The sequence below is a fragment of the Stegodyphus dumicola genome, chromosome 5 (genome assembly GCF_044657685.1).
Source record: "Stegodyphus dumicola isolate Sdum_Otavi_A_Nest chromosome 5, ASM4465768v1".
NCBI classification, from domain to species: domain Eukaryota; kingdom Metazoa; phylum Arthropoda; class Arachnida; order Araneae; family Eresidae; genus Stegodyphus; species Stegodyphus dumicola.
This window is the reverse complement of record NC_140772.1, coordinates 150,874,945-150,893,407: the sequence shown is the minus strand read 5'-3', so window position 1 is coordinate 150,893,407 and position 18,463 is coordinate 150,874,945. Positions and strand designations below refer to the sequence as shown.

Below are 18,463 nucleotides of genomic sequence, written 5' to 3'. Positions count from 1 at the left end.
AGACGCTACGACATTGTCAATAATTTTTCTGTTCTACATGTCGTCCCAGATTTTTGAAACGGAATTTAGTTTACTACTTTAAAGAGTTAGTCTAGATAGACAAATGACAACTAAAATAAAAGAACTACTTCAGGAAGAAAAGGAAATCCTTTTTCTGTAATACAAAGTTTAGGACCTTAAAGCTTTTATAATCCTCTTAAGAAAAATTTGTTATAAATTTAAAGAAAGAAAAAATGGCGTTTCGTAAATCTTTAAATCATTTCCATAGGGAAAAAAATGTATCTTTATAAGCTTAAAAACAGATAAAAAAATATTTACCTTCTTCAGCGGGAAGTTCTGTAAGAAAAAAGAAAACGTGTTATAACTCACGTCAAAAACTTATCAGATTATGAATATGTTAAAGACAAGTAAATCGTATAAATTAGATTATTTCATACTTTTGGAAAAGTTTTCTGTTTCAAATTCTGCATTAAATTATATGAAGGAAAAAAAAAAAAAAAAAAAAAAGCAACCAACTTTTTCACATATGAAGCTTTGAGAATTTATGCTGTATCGTAAAAACTTAATAAAGTGCAAATACTGGTATCTGGCTGAAATAAGACTAACTTTTCTGTTGCATTATTATTTTTTTTTCAAAATACTGAGCTATTTTATAAATTTCGAATGAAGTATAATTAAAGGTGCTTGACTTATTTCAGATAACAGTAAGGTTGTATCTACGAATTCAAGACCAGTAGATCGGAAAACATTACAGTTAGTCACAAAAGTCTGCATACAGACTAAATTTTAAATTAAAAAAACACTTAAAGCATAGAAAAATGTATTTTAATCATTGCATTTTTTTTTCTTCTATTAGCTAAAATTGTAAGCTTAAATAAAAAGTAAATAATATCAGTGCAATACTTTTTACATTTTTTCAAAAATATATTTTGTCAAAAAACTCAGAAATTCCCTCCAATAAGTCTGCGTACACTTTCAAAAAAAAAAAGCAAAACATACGTTTTTTATATTACTTCAATACTTTGTAGGATGTCCTTTATTCTTCAAAACAGCTTGCAGACGTCTGGGCATTGACTGAACTAGTTTTTCAGTGTCATCCGACGTAAATTTCGCCCATTCTTCCTGCAATTAACTAATTAGATTATTTCGCGACGTAATATTGTGTTTTCGAATTCGTTTCTCCAATTTTTCCCACAAATGTTCGATTGGATTGAGGTCTGGTGACTGCGGAGTAGTACGCAACTGTCTTGGAGTGTGATAGAGGAGATATTCCTTCACAATTTTAGCTGTATGTTTCGGGTCGTTGTCTTGTTGGAAAATAAAGGTATTAGAAAGGTTTAAATTTCGGGCACTGTCTCGTAGAGTTTTCTTCAGAATATCCAGATAAACATACTTATCCATGACTTTATCAATAATGTGAAAATTTCCAACTCCTTTCGACGACATGCACCCCCATACCATCACACCGCCAACTCCATGTTTGACAGTTGGATTTAAATTTCTCAGATTCAGTTCTGTTTCTGGTTTTCTCTATACAATAGGGTGGCCATTAACTTTAAATATTGTAAATTTACTTTCATCTGACCAAATTACATTGTTCCAGAAGTCCTGCGAAGAGTTTAAATATGTTTTGGCAAAAGCAATTCTTTTCTTTCTATTTGTTTCGGAAATGTATGGCTTAGACCTAGGTTTGCGTCCATGATAATCGGACTTTCGCAGCACTTTTCGTACAGTTTCAGGAGAAATTTCCTTGTTGCTAGTTAAAAAAATGTCTTTTGCAATGCTTGCAGCAGAAAGTTTAGGATTTTGTTTAATTCGTAAAAGAATTTTTCTTTCTTCTCTCTGCGTTAGCTTCTTCGGTCTCCCACATCTTGGTTTTACAGCAAGACTACCAGTGTCAAGATAGTTTTGAATAACTCTTTGCACACTAGAAAATGGTTTCCCAATGGTTTTACCAATATAACGAAGAGTTTTACCTTTATCTCTCAATTTGATAATTAGTTGTCTCGTAACTAAAGGAATTTCTTTATTGGTTGTCATTTTCGTCAAAGAAAATAGAAATAGCAACTTCCAATCAACGTGAAATTTGCTTCGGAAGTCAATGACCTTAAAAGTGTAACCTTCTTTGCATTCTCAAATTTGAAGTTTAAAAGTTAGATAAGAAATCCCCCGCCTCCTTCGCGTTGTACGCAAACTTTATTGGATTTGATTTCTGGCCACTTATCTTTTAAAAATTAGTGTGCATAAATTATTAGATATGAAAATGTTACAGTTAAATAATTTCAAAGTCCCTTATTGAAACTTAATATTTAAAAAATAAAACTTTAAGAAACTACCCTTTTCTCACCTTAAAATTTGGATTTGATATTACTTTTCTTGATGTACGCAGACTTTATTGACTAACTGTATATTTGAAAGGCATGTTTCTAAACTTTCCTATCATCTCAGCGAATGAGTAAAATATCTAATTAATTTCTCGTTAAGTTTCATAATAATAACCTGTTGCAAAGATGTTTCGAAAAATATGCATATTAATTTGCATGATAGTTCAGGCTTTAAATAACAGTAATTTTAGTTTTATATTAATTTAAAGAGGGCTATTTGGTTTAGTTCTGAAGCAATTTTTTAACAGAATTTTAATTTTAAGAACCTGCTTTAATATTTATTTCATGAAAAAAGTATCATACTTTGTTTGCTAGAACATAGAAAATTTGCTAATTCACATTTGTTTTCACTCCGTTGCTATACATGTATAAGAGAAAATCTCTCAACGTAAAACTAAAGTTAATTTATATTTTATTTGTTTTCATCTCTTTCCGACCTTTAAACGATCATAAAAGGAATTAGAAAATTCAAAAACACTAATCTTAATTTCTAAAATTCTTGAACCTAAACTAACAGAGGAATATATATATTAAATTCTGTGATTTAAATTAACAGAGAAAAGTACATAAATAAAATATGTATTAATACTTACTTTCAGTTTGGTTTGGTTTATTAAATTATGGCAAAGCACACTAGGGCTATCTGCGTAAGGGGAGGGATGGCTTCGTGGAGGACTTTTTAAGAAGGAAAAGTGGCTCGTATACACGTTACACATGGGGAAAACCACGAAAAAGCCCATGCAGCCAGCCCGTTCACGGGATTCGAGCCTCGGGCCGATCTAGCAGTGTTCAGCGACTTTACCGTTTGGCCACTGGTGGGCCTTACTTATTTTCGGAAAACTTCCATTATGAAACAAAAATCAAAGTAGAAATATGAAATGGAATCATCTTAGATAAAAAGAAAATATATCCTCTGTTTCGCACCAAAAGTTCGTCTTGTTAAAACAAAACTTTTACTAGCATCATTATAATTTCATCTGCTTCAAAAATACAGCAGAATGTATTCTATTAACAAATAACTGTCTCGAAAATGTTTCAAAGTACTTTGCAATAATTTTAACGAAACGAGCGACATATTTTCCAGTTAATAAATCAAATTCCATTTTTATTATAAGAGGAGCGAATTATAGTGTTAAATAGAAAAAAAATATGTTACAAAATTTATCTTTTTATATAAAATAGGAAAATGATTACAGTATCGTGTATAGAATAGGTTAACAAATTATAAATCCTAATATTTGATAACAAATCATATAATTTCAATCTTACCGTTGGGGCCATATTTCTCTTGGTATTTTTTGACTTGGTCCAGAGTAAGGCCTCTCTCTGGGTCGGTATTGAAATGTTCTAACGTCTCCTGATATGTTTTAGTATGAGCTAACTCCATGATTAATCGGAGTTGTGTATTCTTGGTTGCTTGGCAAAAGTGACTTCAATGATATGAAGTCAGTTCTGAAAGAGAAAAATACATTTATGAATCTAATAGTATAAGCAATGCAACTTCATACTGAGAAATATTATTTAGATATCATGATGCAAAGTAAATGAAAATCTTAATTTACCTGCAGCCTCACACACACAGCATAAAATATTATCACGCAGTTTAAAAAATAAAGTGCAAAATGTCTTAAGTCACTATTTAAAAAACACTGAAAATACATCTAATACGACCAAAAGAAGCACGCACTTTTCAGGCAAGCCATATTCTCTTAAGAATTTAAGAGAAGTGTCTGTACAGTGCAAAGCAACAGAAGAAAATGAACACAGAATATTATTTAATACATGTACACAATGCAAGCGAGAAGAGTTTCGTAACTAATTGCTAATGACGCACTCCAAGATCCGATTTAAACAACCTAGGTAAGGTCCTATCCACAAAGTTTTTTTTAAGCTTCTTAACGCCCAGTTTTCTTGCATTTATAAGAAAGAAGGAGGGTTATAAGGAAACATAAGGTACATTTTAAGGACCTCTAAGGCCTTGGGCTTTAGGCTCAATATTTGTTTAGGTAATAATGAAGATCTAACCTCCTTTCCAATCACATATATCAGTCTTATCTACTTCGGTAACTTACGACAAATTTAACTAAAGCAGACGAGTCCTATAAAAGACGTAGGTATATCGAATCTAAATTAGCCTCCTACCTCTCTCTCTGGACCTTGCCTTAAGACTGTGTTCTATTGCGCCTTATAGTCTAAGATTCTTATGCTTTAAGTAGTTTTCATACTTAGTTAAAGTAGTTTTCATGCTTAATTGTATACGGCAAAGCTAAAGAATATTATCGCTTACAGGAAGGGATGCCTTTGTGAAGGGCTGTCAAAGGGAAAATGATTCGGATTATCGTTAAACATTGGGAAAACAGCCCGTTGTTCCGGGATCGAGCTCCTAGAATTCAATGGTCTAAACACTCGGTCACTGGTGAGACCTAAATAGTCTTCATGACTACGAATAAGTTTTGAAAGTTGTTAAACAGTAATAATAGGTAACATTAATTTAAAATAACATATTTTATAACATTATCACGTACTTTATCACAAGAACTAATAAAAAACTAAAAAAATTTCACAAAAATATTTTTCTTTCAGTTCTCATAAATAAATAAAATTCCTCATTCTTGCATATTTTTGTATCCCCTCATTTGAAAATTCAAATTTTCATATCAGTGCAAAGAAAATACTATATAATTTGGGCTTCCACAACAGATTTTCAAATCAGATATCGGCCATTTCTAACAGTTCATTCTTTCGACCAATTTAGTAACACCCATGATAATGAAACATTCTTCATAAATACACGTTTCTTAATAAATACATCTTCACAACATTCATGTTTCGTTTTACTATTTCAAAAGTAACTTTTGTTAATGTTATTTTACTTTTTTACGATATTGCTTAATTCCCTAGCCTGTAGAATAAGAATCTGGGTAGACTTGAATTTGTAAATTAAGGCAAGGCACTCGACGATTATCATCCAAAAAGACAAACTTCTATGCTTTTGTGGAGAATCTTTCTAAGACAGCGCGCGAGGAATACAAGAAAATCATCCAGGCTATTATGGTACATGTAACATATTAAGAAAACTTATACCAGGAAAAATTATTGATTAATCTTATTGGTTTGGTTTACGTGATTACTACAAAACCTCGAAGGCTATCTGCCTAAGGGCAGGGATGTCTTCGTGGAGGATTTTTATGGAAAACTGGCTTGTATATACGTTACACATGGGGAAAACCACGAAAACGCCCATGCAGCCAGCCTGTTCGCGGGATTTGAACCTCGGACCGAACTACCAGTGTTCAGCGACTTTACTTCTTTGCCGCTGACGAGTCGATTAATCTTATTGTTGTTAGACTTATATGGCGCACATTAATTTAAGTTTCATAAAAATAAAACCGCAGTCGGTCATATATAACAATCAGAAACAAGAAACAAAACTTTGAATTAGAAATCAAAAATCAAGCCACTGTTTACGAAATGCAGTTGACGTTTGTGAATGGGTAGTTTGATAAACATTACGGATGTTTTTCTTTTTCCTTATCATACAGCGATGAAAAGTGTGGAACAGGAAATAATTTTTTACTTCCGATTTATTCATGCAAAAAGCGGAAGTTTCAGTAACCTGGGGGGGGGGGTATTATGTATTTTCTGGCCTGTTATTTCTGTCTATTTAGAATAAATATCAGTTATTCTGAATACTTCGTCATGAAACTTTTGCACATTTTTCATAAACTTACTTTAAGGTTGTCCCATTTATAATAAAATATAAACATTCTAATATTTTTCTACTTAATTCTTTTCTCTGATTCTTTCTTTTCTAAGGGTGAAAGTAAAAGCTCAGGGCTGTAAAATAGAATGAAAAATCACACATTGAAAATTATAACAGACATAAAAGATTATTCAAAAGTTAATAGCGCATGAAATTTTAGACTATTTCATTACTATTTAAAATGAATTATCAAATACTGTAATTATATTTTTTAGAAATAAAACCAAATATTTGTTCAATAAATCGTAGTCTAGAGGGCATTTATCAACAATTCCATTTAAGACAGAAAGAATAATGAATAGCATAAGCAAAAAAGAAGCGTGATTAAAATAAATTTATTAATAAATTTCGAATTTTTGAATAAAAATGAGAAAATGAATTAAATCGCTGTGCATGAAATTAAATTGATTTCTGCCAATTTTTAAAACAAGTTTCAGTAACTTTAAAGGATTCGCATTTTTTTTCAAATAAGTACCATCCTAATCTGTGCTATAAATATTTTGATCCCATGAATATCGTACAATTTAAATGCGACTTACATTAAAATGGATATCGGAATAGAGCTTTCTAGATACAAACAGCTGTAAGACGAATATTTATTTATTTCAGCAAGAAATAGTTTTAACACATTGACAGCTAGACGACGTATAAGTACTTCTTAGAAGTGAATTCTGTTAAGTGTTCTTTTAAAAATATTTTTATAACTGCAGGATACATATTTTCATTTGAACATTTAAAAATCGTTACGTGAAACCATACAACCCAAAGCAAATAGCTCTCGCATGCTTTGCCATAATTTAGCTATTCGAATCCAATTTGTAACCATAATAAATGCATTACAACATGCGCATCTTAACCTAAAATAAATTAAAAGGGCTGCGAAAGAGAAATTTTAATCGCTTCTTCTTAACTTTAGATTGAACGTGATATTCGATTTAAAATATAGTAGGTTTTATTCAAAATTATGAAAATGTAGAAAATATTTCAAAACATTTTGTGTTCCACAACGAGCAGACACAGGCTTTAAGGTAACGTGGAGTTACTAGATTTTCGAAATACTTTCGTTTACATAAAACTAATAAAATGAATAAATAATCAAAAAGTACGCATCTTAACCATAGTTACAAAAAAAAAAAAAAAAAAAAAATTTACACAGCTACAAAATTTCATTAAATATAAATATTCTTGTGGCCACTTGTAAGCGCTTTTTTTGTCTGCAAATTAAAAGCATTAAATATTGTGAGGAACTATAAACTTATAAAATTTGCTTTTATTATAGGTCTACGATAGTCTACTTGAAAAATAAAATTGAAATTAATAAGGCAAAGAAACCCAATTTCTCGCGCTTTCGAACATATATGCTACTTAAAAAATGCAGTTAAGCACAATCGAGCTATCTGCCACATGCGTTTTGGTTTGGTTTATTTGATTACGGCAAAGCACATGATGGCTATCTGCCTAAGGGGAGGGATACCTCAATGGAGGATTTTCTAAGGTTAACCGGCTCGCATCCGCGTTAATCTTCAACAAGGGTATGGTTTTGCTTTATTTGATTATGAGAAAGCACTCGAGGGCTATCTGCCTAAAGGGTGGGATGCCTTAGTGGAGGACTTTTATTATAAGGGACTTAGGGAAAAGGCTCCTATACTTGTTAAACATAAAGAAAACCACGAAAACGCTCATTCAGGCAGCCCGTTCACGAGATTCTTCAATAAGGGAGAGACACCTTCGTGTAGAACTTTCTAAGAGAAACTCACTCGCATTAACTTTAATGTATGAAAAACTTTAAAAAATACCTTTGCAACCACTCCTTTCGTCAGAATCTGAACTTGAGAATCTGAACTAGTAAGAAAACTGGAAGTTCCGTAGGTAACTACGTTAGCAGCAGAGAGCCGAATTTCAAGAACACTGCTAATGTTTGCGTCTTTGTGCACTCTGTTACGAGTGGGCATTTTTACTATGTGAGAGATCTTTCACAGGCTTGTAAGCAAAATGTATTTCATGATGTGAGGTTAATTTTCTTAGCTCACTGAATAAAAAATTGTTTACCCATGACCATTTTGCAAAATACAGTTTTTACAAAATAATTATGGAAATGATTTAAATAATTTGCTTTATTAAATTTTAATGAACTGCTCGAAGGTTGAAAGCCTGCACTTATTAAATATTAAAAAATGATAGATTTGGTTATTCTTTATTATATCAATAAATAATTACACAAAATCTCCTTCACGTCTCTCTAAGGGAAGTTATCTAGGTTACATAAAAAGACAAAGTTTGTGAGTGGGAAGATTTATTTTCGTACTTAGAACAAGTGTTCAAAACGAATATACTGATAAAAGCGAGTCAAAACAAACCACCTTTTCCCTCCGTCCTTAAATTTTTTTTTCACTTCTTGAACGAAAATAAGATAAAAATAAACACAAATATAAGAAACAGATAGTAAATGAGAATGCATTTCTAAAAACAGCTCTTGTTCTAGTTACGTTTCCATCAACAGAATTTTCTCCCCCTTTTAGATTTGTGAAATGCCTGAACGTTTATATGGATGTACACGCCAAAGTCAAACATTTGTAATAACACATTACCATCTTGCAAATTTAAACAAGAACTATTTAGCACTAGAAACATTCCGCCTTCTAAAGTATGGCATTAAAACAACATAGTTTGCATTAAATGTCATTAGTTTTAACATTAAAATTTCCACTTTTTTTATGCATTGCATAAATATTAGACTTAGCACACGTGTACACCAACACAAAGCCTTCCATGAAGGCATCTCTTAGGCAGATCGTCAATGGCCATACCATGCTGAAAGTACCGGTTCTCGTCCGATCTCTTAGGCAGATAGCCCTCCCTTGCTTTGACATAATCCAAATAATCAATTTACTACATCTAAAGTAACATTACATATTACTCTTTCCTTGTTTTATCAGTTATGTTAGAAATTACTGTTACCGAAATACATACTGATTAAACATGTTTATAAATGTAAGATGCATCTTCTAAAATATGTTGGTAGCTTTCTTGAGTAAAGCAAAATTAAATTTAGGAAATTTATATTTAACAAATTTATATCAAGATAACTGATAATAGCTTCCTCTTTCATTGATGCCATAGTTGTTTTCTCAACGAATAACAAATACTGGGAACGATTCTGCATAAAATTCTTATCTTTTGATTTACGTTTGATTGAAATACGTGTTCAAAGATAAAAAGATTTTTTTGTCTGTGCATGTGTTAATGCTAAATTAATTTCGCATTCTTAAATTATCCTAACTTTATTTATTAAAGAAAGGTAAACATTCCAACATCAGGATTTGTTTTCATAAATAACGTCTTTTACCTTGCTAAAATATTATCTCTAACTTGGCATTGAAGTTCTAAGAACAACACTTTATGTGGTTAGCTCTAACATGATTAATGATGCAATAATGGTGAAAAATTATTGCTGCTCTTAAACCAGTTAGAATGTTTCTCCTAATATGGTATCGCTTTTAAATTTTGTAACATAAAAGTATTCTTGCAAACTTTATTAAATGTTTTCGAAATATATTATAATTTAAATAGTGAATCTTTGTGACATACACTTTTTAGCCTTTCATAAAAGTGTCGCATTTTAGAACGTTCCATATTATTAGTTCCTTGTGACTTTTTGTATGTTAGGAATTTAACCCGCAATAAAAGTACTCACGAGAAACATATTTCTCGATACGGAGCCATTAGGACCACACCAAGAATTTACATAAATGTATCAGATTTTATAAGCCCTATCCGAAGAAAATATAGTTTAACAGAATATGATTTAAGGATAACTTTAGTGCACTATGTAGTTTTTGACTCAAGTCACTGTGTATTTGTAACATCCCTTTAACTATTTGCTTTTCCAACAATGTTTATGAAATGACGAAAATGATCGGTTTATGTATATTAAAAGAATATATATGTAATTTGATACTCAATACAATTTCATGCTGTACAGAACATCACGCAAAAACAAATTCTTATCGTATACGTACAGAAAGAAAGGCCTGGGATCTCTGCAGATTACAGGTGGAGACTATGGTTACACTATTTTCCTGCTCAAGTTTAGCCAAAGTTTCGCCAAGGAAATAAAGCAATTGTCGCCAACAGCAAGTTTTCTCATCTTCCGCTTATTTTTATTTCAAAATGGATCAACTGTGTCATGTTGTCGCAGTGCTGATTACGAAGAGTTAATGTCAAAGATTTACCGTTTTTAGGGAGGGTGGACCATCATAGGAGTAGGATTCTGCTACTTCATTATACGTATATTTTAAATACTTCCTTTCTATTTCTATTTATTTAGTTTACTCTTTAAAAGGCGCCTCCCAGTTTTCGAAATGCAAGAGAAGATTTACAATATTAAACGTATAAAGTTACATAAGTTTCAGATACTATTTAAACTGTCAAATAATTGCATATTATGACTGAAAATAAACACATGTAAAATCAGTTTAAATGAATTTTAATTTATTAAAAATTAATTAATTTAAATGATTTTTATGTAAAAATATTATATACAACAGGTATTATTATGGTTATAATTTATTTAAATTAAAAGATATGCATAGTAAAATACTTGAAAACTTTGCTATCTCAAGGGCAAGTGAAGAAATCGTACAGTGAAAAATTTTAAAACTGCTTAAATTTACTTACAATTACCTTTTATTATTGAAGAAAAAACTTAGCGTTCATTTCATTAAAGATGACGAATGCTGATTTAATTAAAACTTTTATTCGGTTCTAGGGCTTATTTCATTCTTATTTTCAATATGACCATGTAGCTAATTTTTTGTATGTATTGCACCTAAGTTATTCTTATAACAAAATTTGACAACATTTAAAAAAGCTGACTTTATATTTATTACAGAATTAATTATAAGCATTTCACAGCTGATTCTTCAAATAAATGTTTCACTAATTATTATGCTTAATAGCACCAGAGTAGTTTAGATTAACTGTTTAAGGTAGAACAATTCTAAGGCTATTTTTCTATGGGAAAGGAAGCCCTCATGGAACAGTTTTTTTAAAGGAAAACTGACTCGTTATAGTGTGAAAATTATAAAAACTTTCAATCCATTAGCCAAGATTTGAATCCAGGTTGAACTACTTTTCAATTAATTTACGGTTCAGCAAAAATGCTCTGTTTTGGTTAAAAGCACAGAACACTAGTAAATCGTTTATGAGCTATATTTCCAATGGTTGTATGGATTTTGTGCGTAGGTTTTTATAGTTTCGGATATGCAGAACGAGTAAAATTCTTTTTAAAACATCTTTCACAAAGATATCTCATCTATGAAAGATAATCCTTCCCCGCATTGCCTTAAACAAAAGATTCAAGTCCCTAATAGCCCTCGTTAACAATTTAAGGGACATTTCATTGCTGTGTTGAAAATTTATCTGAGTTAACCTGAAGCATCCTTTAAATTAGGGATCTTCAACACATGGCCCGATGAAGGTATTTTGGTGGCCCCAGATTTGAATCTGATGAATTTTAAGAAATTTTGATTTCAAGAAAAATTGCCTTGTCAGCTTTTTGTTGTAAAATTTTTTTTTCTCTTATTCTTGATATTCAAAACATTTTATCGACATGCCTGATATTTGAGACATTTTTTAAAAATGACGAATGTTTCAACAATTTCACTTTTTCTTGTGTAATTGATCTTATGTAATATTGCTCCAACTCAACTTCAGTTAGAATTTATAGATTTACAGTGTGACTCTGCAGTAAAATGCAAGTTTCTTAAAAATCCTACATTAATTGATTTTTATTCGAAGTATGTGACCGAAGACAAGTATTCAGAATATCGTAAACAAGCACTCTTCATGCCACAGTTTGCCAGGTTTACACACAAGCTGAAGTAAAAAAAAGAAAAAGAAAAAAAGGGGGAAAGTAATTTTTAATAATAATGCTCGAGTTAAGCCAATAGACTCAAACTGGTGGCCTGCGGGCTGCATGCGGCCAGCGATTTTGTCCGGCTCGCCAATGCCTTTCACTTATGTATTTGTTTTAATACAGTCCTTACCGATTTCGATATAGCATGTTTGCATGCCAAGCCGCATGACAAAGGTAGGACGTCGATACAATTTATAAATTTATTCGCTAGCCTAAAGTTGATGAAATTTTTATATTCTAGTGTATCCTTCTTTTGTAATGAGTTGGTCACTAGCTCGGTGAAAATTAATATGTCTAAGAAAAGGGCCCGATTGACCGATGAGCATCTACAATCCGGGATGAAGATAAATTATAATAATTTTTCTAGGAAGCTAGAAATGTTATCAAACTATTAAAAATACAGAAAGTATAATCATTTACGTACAATTATATGTATTTTTCTTGCGTGTGTCGATAAAGAACTGGTTGTAGGCATTTATTCTCAAGTTTCGTTGTCCTAGGGTAGTTTTGTGTGAAAATTTGGAAAGTTTTCATAAAATATTTATAAATGTATGTTAAGTGATTAATTACACATGAGTGATTAATTACATATATTAGAATTATTTGAAATAAATGCCAATCAAATGTAAAAGCAGCTGTGAAGTGTAATCAATAGAAGCCTCTTTACAAATGGAAAATAAGTACATAACTTATTTTTAAAATAAGTACATAACTAATTTGTTTCTTCTGTATTAATATTATTATTTGTTTACGCATGTTTTAATAAATGTTTACCAAGTGGAATTATTTAAAATGTAGCTGGCTATTTGAAATTTAGTTAAAAGTTTGTCCTCCTCTATCAGCTTTGAGGTCATGCATGCAATTTGAGTTTGAGACCCCTGAGTTAAGCAAAGGCAAAAAAAATTATTAATAAATTTGTGCCAAATGGATATACAAAAGTAGGATTAAAAGTATTGGATCGTTCAATTTAAATAAAGCAAAACGCAAGGGAAGAATGCTTTCGTAAAGTAAAATTTGTTAGTATTCGCATTACACATGATATATGGTAAATAATATGAATATAAAATAATGCGATGCAACCAAATCGTGTTTCGGAATTTGAACTCAGGTAGAACTACGAATGTTAAACAGTCATATCTATTCAGTGACTGGTGGGCCTACAGTACGTTTAGAATATAGTGCCAAGTATGCTACAGAAATGATTCCTTATTCAGGAAAACTTTGGCATATATAAAGATAATAGTATAGCTTGACCGACATAAAATTTACTATTGCGAATTTACCAATCAGTCAGTCATATATATGGTTAATTAACATTTGCTCAGTATTATATAATATGATTAATATATTTTGGTTTTAGTTCGGTTCTTACCAGTGATCGATGTAATACAATCATGTACTAGAAGTTGATTATTTCCTCAATTTTCACTCTAAATAATTTTGCCTCCACCAGTGGCTGAGTGGTTAAAGACCCCTAAATAATGATAGTTCAACTTAAGTTCGAGGCCAGGTGAATGGGGTGGCTACATATTTGGTTTTCGGGATTTTCCCAGTATGTTAAAAAACATAGCTATTTCCCTTAAACAGTCCTCCATGAAAGCATCCCTTTCCTTAGCAGACAGCCATCATGTATTTTGCAAACTTTAAGACACATAATATAAGGAAATAACTTTTGAGAGTTGTATTTCGTTATAATACATTCACGCAACAAAATAAAAAATACTTCCACAGATATCATACTATCTTTCTAAGCTTCAAAAAATATAAACAAAACTGTGTAACTACCGCCGATTTTATTCGCGAGTGAAAAGCAGTTTTGCAAATTAGGAAGGCTTAGATTAAGTTATATAAATATATAAAAATTATCTGGCTAAGGAAAGGGGTGCTTCGTGGAGGCTGGCTCGTATTCAAGTTAACATATCGGAAAAACCACAAAACCCAAACACGCAGCCAGCCCGTTTTTGGCAGAGTTAGAGTCCGGCCGAACTACATTATTCAACAGTCTTTAACCCCTCGGCCACTGGTGTTTTATTTATTTATTTATATATAAGCAGTTTTGCAAATACACTTCTATAATTGTATTATCGTTGGTGTTGGTGTATTTAATTATGGCAAAGCACACGAGGACTATCTGCCTAAGGGGAGGAATGCCTTCGTGGAGGACTTTCTAAAGGAAACTGGCTCGTATACACGTTACACATGGGGAAAACCACGAAAACGCCCATGCAGCCAGCCCGTTCACGGGATTCAAACCTCAGACCGAACTACCAGTGTTCAGCGACTTTGCCGCTCGGCCGCTGAAAAGCCTGTATTATCCCTGGAATCACCCTGTTTTTACATAGGTATTTGAACAATAACATGGGGGTATGTGCGATCCCAAACTGATTGAGTATAGATTCCCATCAGATATTTTGCTTCCATTAATCTGTATAAAAAATATAGGAAAGGAAAAAAACCTAATGTACACGTATGCAAAAGGTACCCAAAAGTAATGTCTTCAGATGTCAATGAGTATAATATCACTTACAAATTTAAACAGTTTGGATCACGAAAACGGTGATCGCAGTAACCGATCGTCATTAATTTTGCAGTATTATTTTCATCCAAATTTAAAAGCTCCAATATATATGCATCAAATAGGTTTACGATTTAAAAGATAAGATTAGGTAAAAATTCCAGGGTTATGTGTCTCAATTTGGCGATGCCTCCATGATTTGGTTTGATTATTTGATTACAGCAAAGCACGCTAAAGCTATCTACCTAAGGAGAGAGATGCCTTCGTGAATAACTTTTTAAAGAAAATCGACTAGTATACACGTTTCACATGGGGGGGGGGAAACCGCAAAAAACGCGCATGAAGCCAGCCCGTTTGTCTGGCTATTCAGTGACTTCACTCGTAGCCGGTGGAACCAGCCTTTCTAACAAAAAGTAGCGCGTATTTAATATTGTAAGTGGGGAAAAACCATAAAGACATTTATGCAGCTAACCAGTTCACCGGGATTTTAACACGGATCGAATTACCAGTGTTCAGTGGTTTGATCTATTCGGCGTTTGGAGATGTTACAATTCAGGAATTTAGAGCGAAATTACAATGATTATGAAATCACGATTATTATGTACATTTTTGTTTTATAAACAGAAATTAGATACTTTAAAAATATGTAACTCCATCATCTACATTTTCAGAAAATTTCAGGCTTTTTTAAACAAATAAAAGCATTTATGAAATAACTTTCCTGCCGTAGTAATCGAATAAAATAGCTATATATAATATAAAACTTGCTGCGTGAAAAAATATTTTGTACCGGAGGAAATAATTCTTCTCAAAATAGATTCTTCAGTTCAAAACAATTCTCTACAGAAAATTTGCCTCCCCTTCGAAAAAACGAAATTGTCAGAAATAAATTATAGCAGTTACTTTTAATAAGAAATGCTTCAATTTTGAATTAATATAATGTAAATGTGTTCATAACTAATACTGCTGATATTGAATATTATAATTATACCGTTTATTTGCTTTTGCAACAGAAGTGACAGGGAAAGCGCTAAATAGCCAAATCAGAAATCTAACAGCATGATCCCAGAAGAGGAACGTAACCGTGCCCGGTCTTTTGAGAGAGCTCTGGAGCTAAGTTTTGACGTCACTGTGATGCATATCCGGTAAGAATTTGCACAAGCATGTGGCTCAGAAGGAAAAAAAGCGAGACTCTGGTTTTTCTTTAAAAGACATTTTCGTTGTTCCAAATGTGTCACATAAGTAACAATCTTAAGGAGCAGTCAATATCAAATAAGAATTGTGATCACGAAATCGACACTCTGAATAATACTCGTGGCCCCTTTTTGTTTGTAAATTTTATCGGAAGTGTTGCTTACGTCAGACAAGGTAGCACAGCAGTGTCATGCTGCACACGTGCTTAAACTATTTTACAACAAAACTGGAGGTAGAGGAATATTCGCGAGGGAAGCACTGCACCGTGGTCTTGTCATACATACTATAGGCATTTTAGAATTAAACTTTAGGGGTATATTTATATTCAGTGTTATAAAAATGATGTAGGATAGGTAAGTTCAACATTATAAAAGACATACATGATTTCTAACTTATTCGCTTACCATATTCGAATTATTTGAATTTTGGAAGTAATATTAGATGTAGCTGTGCATAACAGCCAATACAAGAAATGTACAGAATTTTTTTTTTTTTTTTTTTTTTTTTTGTAAATGCAATATTGAATAAATTTCCAAGATCATTTTCTCTCGAAATTTAAAGCTAATGAGTTAAAAATTTCTCTGATATCTGAATTCAAAACTTAAATTACAGAACATTCACGAAAAAACTGAATAAGTTAAAAAACGAATTTAAATTTTGATTACTATACGTCCATCCTCCTCTTTCTAAAAAGTCTTATACGAATTAGGAATACACTGACATAGCATACTTCCTGATGTAGGGGAGACTAAAGTTTAGAGAAATTGATCAAATAAAAAAAAAAATAAATAAATAAAAAAATAAAAAATAAATAAAAAAAAAAAAAAAAAAAACCAAAAACTTCGAAAAAAGTGCATATCTATTGTACAATTATAAATCATATATATATAGAAACAAAAACGAAATTTCAAATAAAAATATAGGAATAGATTAATAAAACATTTGAGAAATGAATTTTTAACAGTGAAAGAAGAAACAATAAGCGGACTAAGCTAATAACTTTCACCAGTAAATACACTAATATAAAAAATGCGACAAAATTAATGCAAAAAATGATACAGAAAATAGAACTAAAAATAATCTAGGCTTATTTAATTTATTTCTGGTTAGTTCACTCCTTCAGAGCACCAAAATTATCCATACAGATTGCGACTGGTTTTTGAACTATGGCTTAATTAAGGATAATGTTTGGAGTATTCAGTTTGTTTGATATATTTACAGATATATAGCGTTTATGGGTGCGTGTATGTATATTACAGGCATATATAAACACACATCAAAAATTAGAATTGTAAAACGCTGGAATGCGCTAAAATAGAAATGATAACAAATACATTAAAATAAATTTAATCGCAAACTAAAAAGGAGCTAAAACATTAATGACGCTGAATTGATTTGAAAAAGTAAAACTTTATTACGATTAATATTTCTTCTATTCTGGAAAATGAATTCGACAAGAACATTCAGCAAACTTAAAACTAAGCTTATTGTAAATTCCGCAAAATTCGACATAATGTGACGATTCATTTTCTGTTCATTTTGTCAAAAATAACTGCCGCAAAAAGTACACTAAAGAGCTTCCAATTTTATGTGAAAGATTTTTATGAAAGAAACAGCACAAAAGTTACATTTAATCCTTTCTTTTGAAAGTTAGAAACAGTAAATACCAATGAAAGATTATATTTTAATTTCTTCGCTATCACAATATTACATCATTAATAATAAACTTCACATCAGTTCTAATAAGTGTAATTGTTAAATCAATCGTTAAAATTTTTTTTAAAATCCTACATGAAAGAATACCATACTCGGAGAGAAACCTGGCAAACATCTATATTCCACGAGTAAAAAACTTAAAACTTGCCGGTGCGCAAAGCAAAGCTTCATAACTTTGTAATTACTGTTCGTTTCAAGAAATTCAGTCAAAACATATAGCACTTGAACACAATCGCTCACTTCATCTTCAGATAGTTTAAATCGGCACACTTCGTTTAAAAGTTTCCAAACGGGGCAAAATGCTGAGTTCAATATTACGGTTAAAATCGCCATAGCAGGGAAACTTTAATGGCTGGTCATGACATCACAGGGTAAGATTTGTTCAGCTGCCTCATGAGGAAAGAGAAACGTAAGTTGTTTATCTTAGCGTTGCACTTTCTGTCATTGAAAGAAATAATTATTCATTCATTGAGCAAAATTCAATAAGTAATTATAATCATTATAAAGGCACTGCGAGTGAAAATGCTCATGGTACCAAATTTCTTCCCTTTATTTTTTAATATGCCAATATCATTCCTATATAACTGCCGTAATTAAATATGTTGCTTAATAAATTTTTGCTAGCATGCTTGAAAGTATTCATAAATTAATTTAAATGCAGCTTTTTTCTACATGAAACATATGTTAACATCAACATTTAGCTTTAGAATAATAAATTCAACTATAATTTCTTTTTTTAAGTTACAAAACATAGTCGGTTTTTTAGAAGCTTAAAATTCCTCCTTTTCAGCTATTAGCCTACGAAGTGTTTATTTAACAATAATAAATTTAATGCTGATTAAAGTATTCAAATTTTAGACAACTTCGAATCTATTTTAATTTATGGAGTCGAGTATAAGAGGATATAGTTATGTACATTTATATATATCAAAATCGCATTTTCGCATCTGAAATAATAGCAGCCATTTAAACAG

The 18,463-nt window shown here is 31.3% G+C and overlaps 1 protein-coding gene across 2 annotated transcripts in view; it reads right to left on the bottom strand.

Moving 5' to 3' along the window:
• SERCA (ATPase sarcoplasmic/endoplasmic reticulum Ca2+ transporting SERCA) overlaps positions 1 to 18,463 on the bottom strand; it is a 90,815-nt gene that overhangs the window by 48,962 nt on the left and 23,390 nt on the right. For both annotated transcript variants that reach the window (XM_085817205.1, XM_035356752.2), the window contains exons 2-3: positions 3,654 to 3,836; positions 319 to 336 (exon numbers count right to left, since the gene is read on the bottom strand). In XM_085817205.1, coding sequence (XP_085673331.1) covers positions 319 to 336; positions 3,654 to 3,771 — 136 coding nt within the window. In that variant the 5' untranslated portion in view covers positions 3,772 to 3,836. The remainder of the gene's footprint in view (positions 1 to 318; positions 337 to 3,653; positions 3,837 to 18,463) is intronic.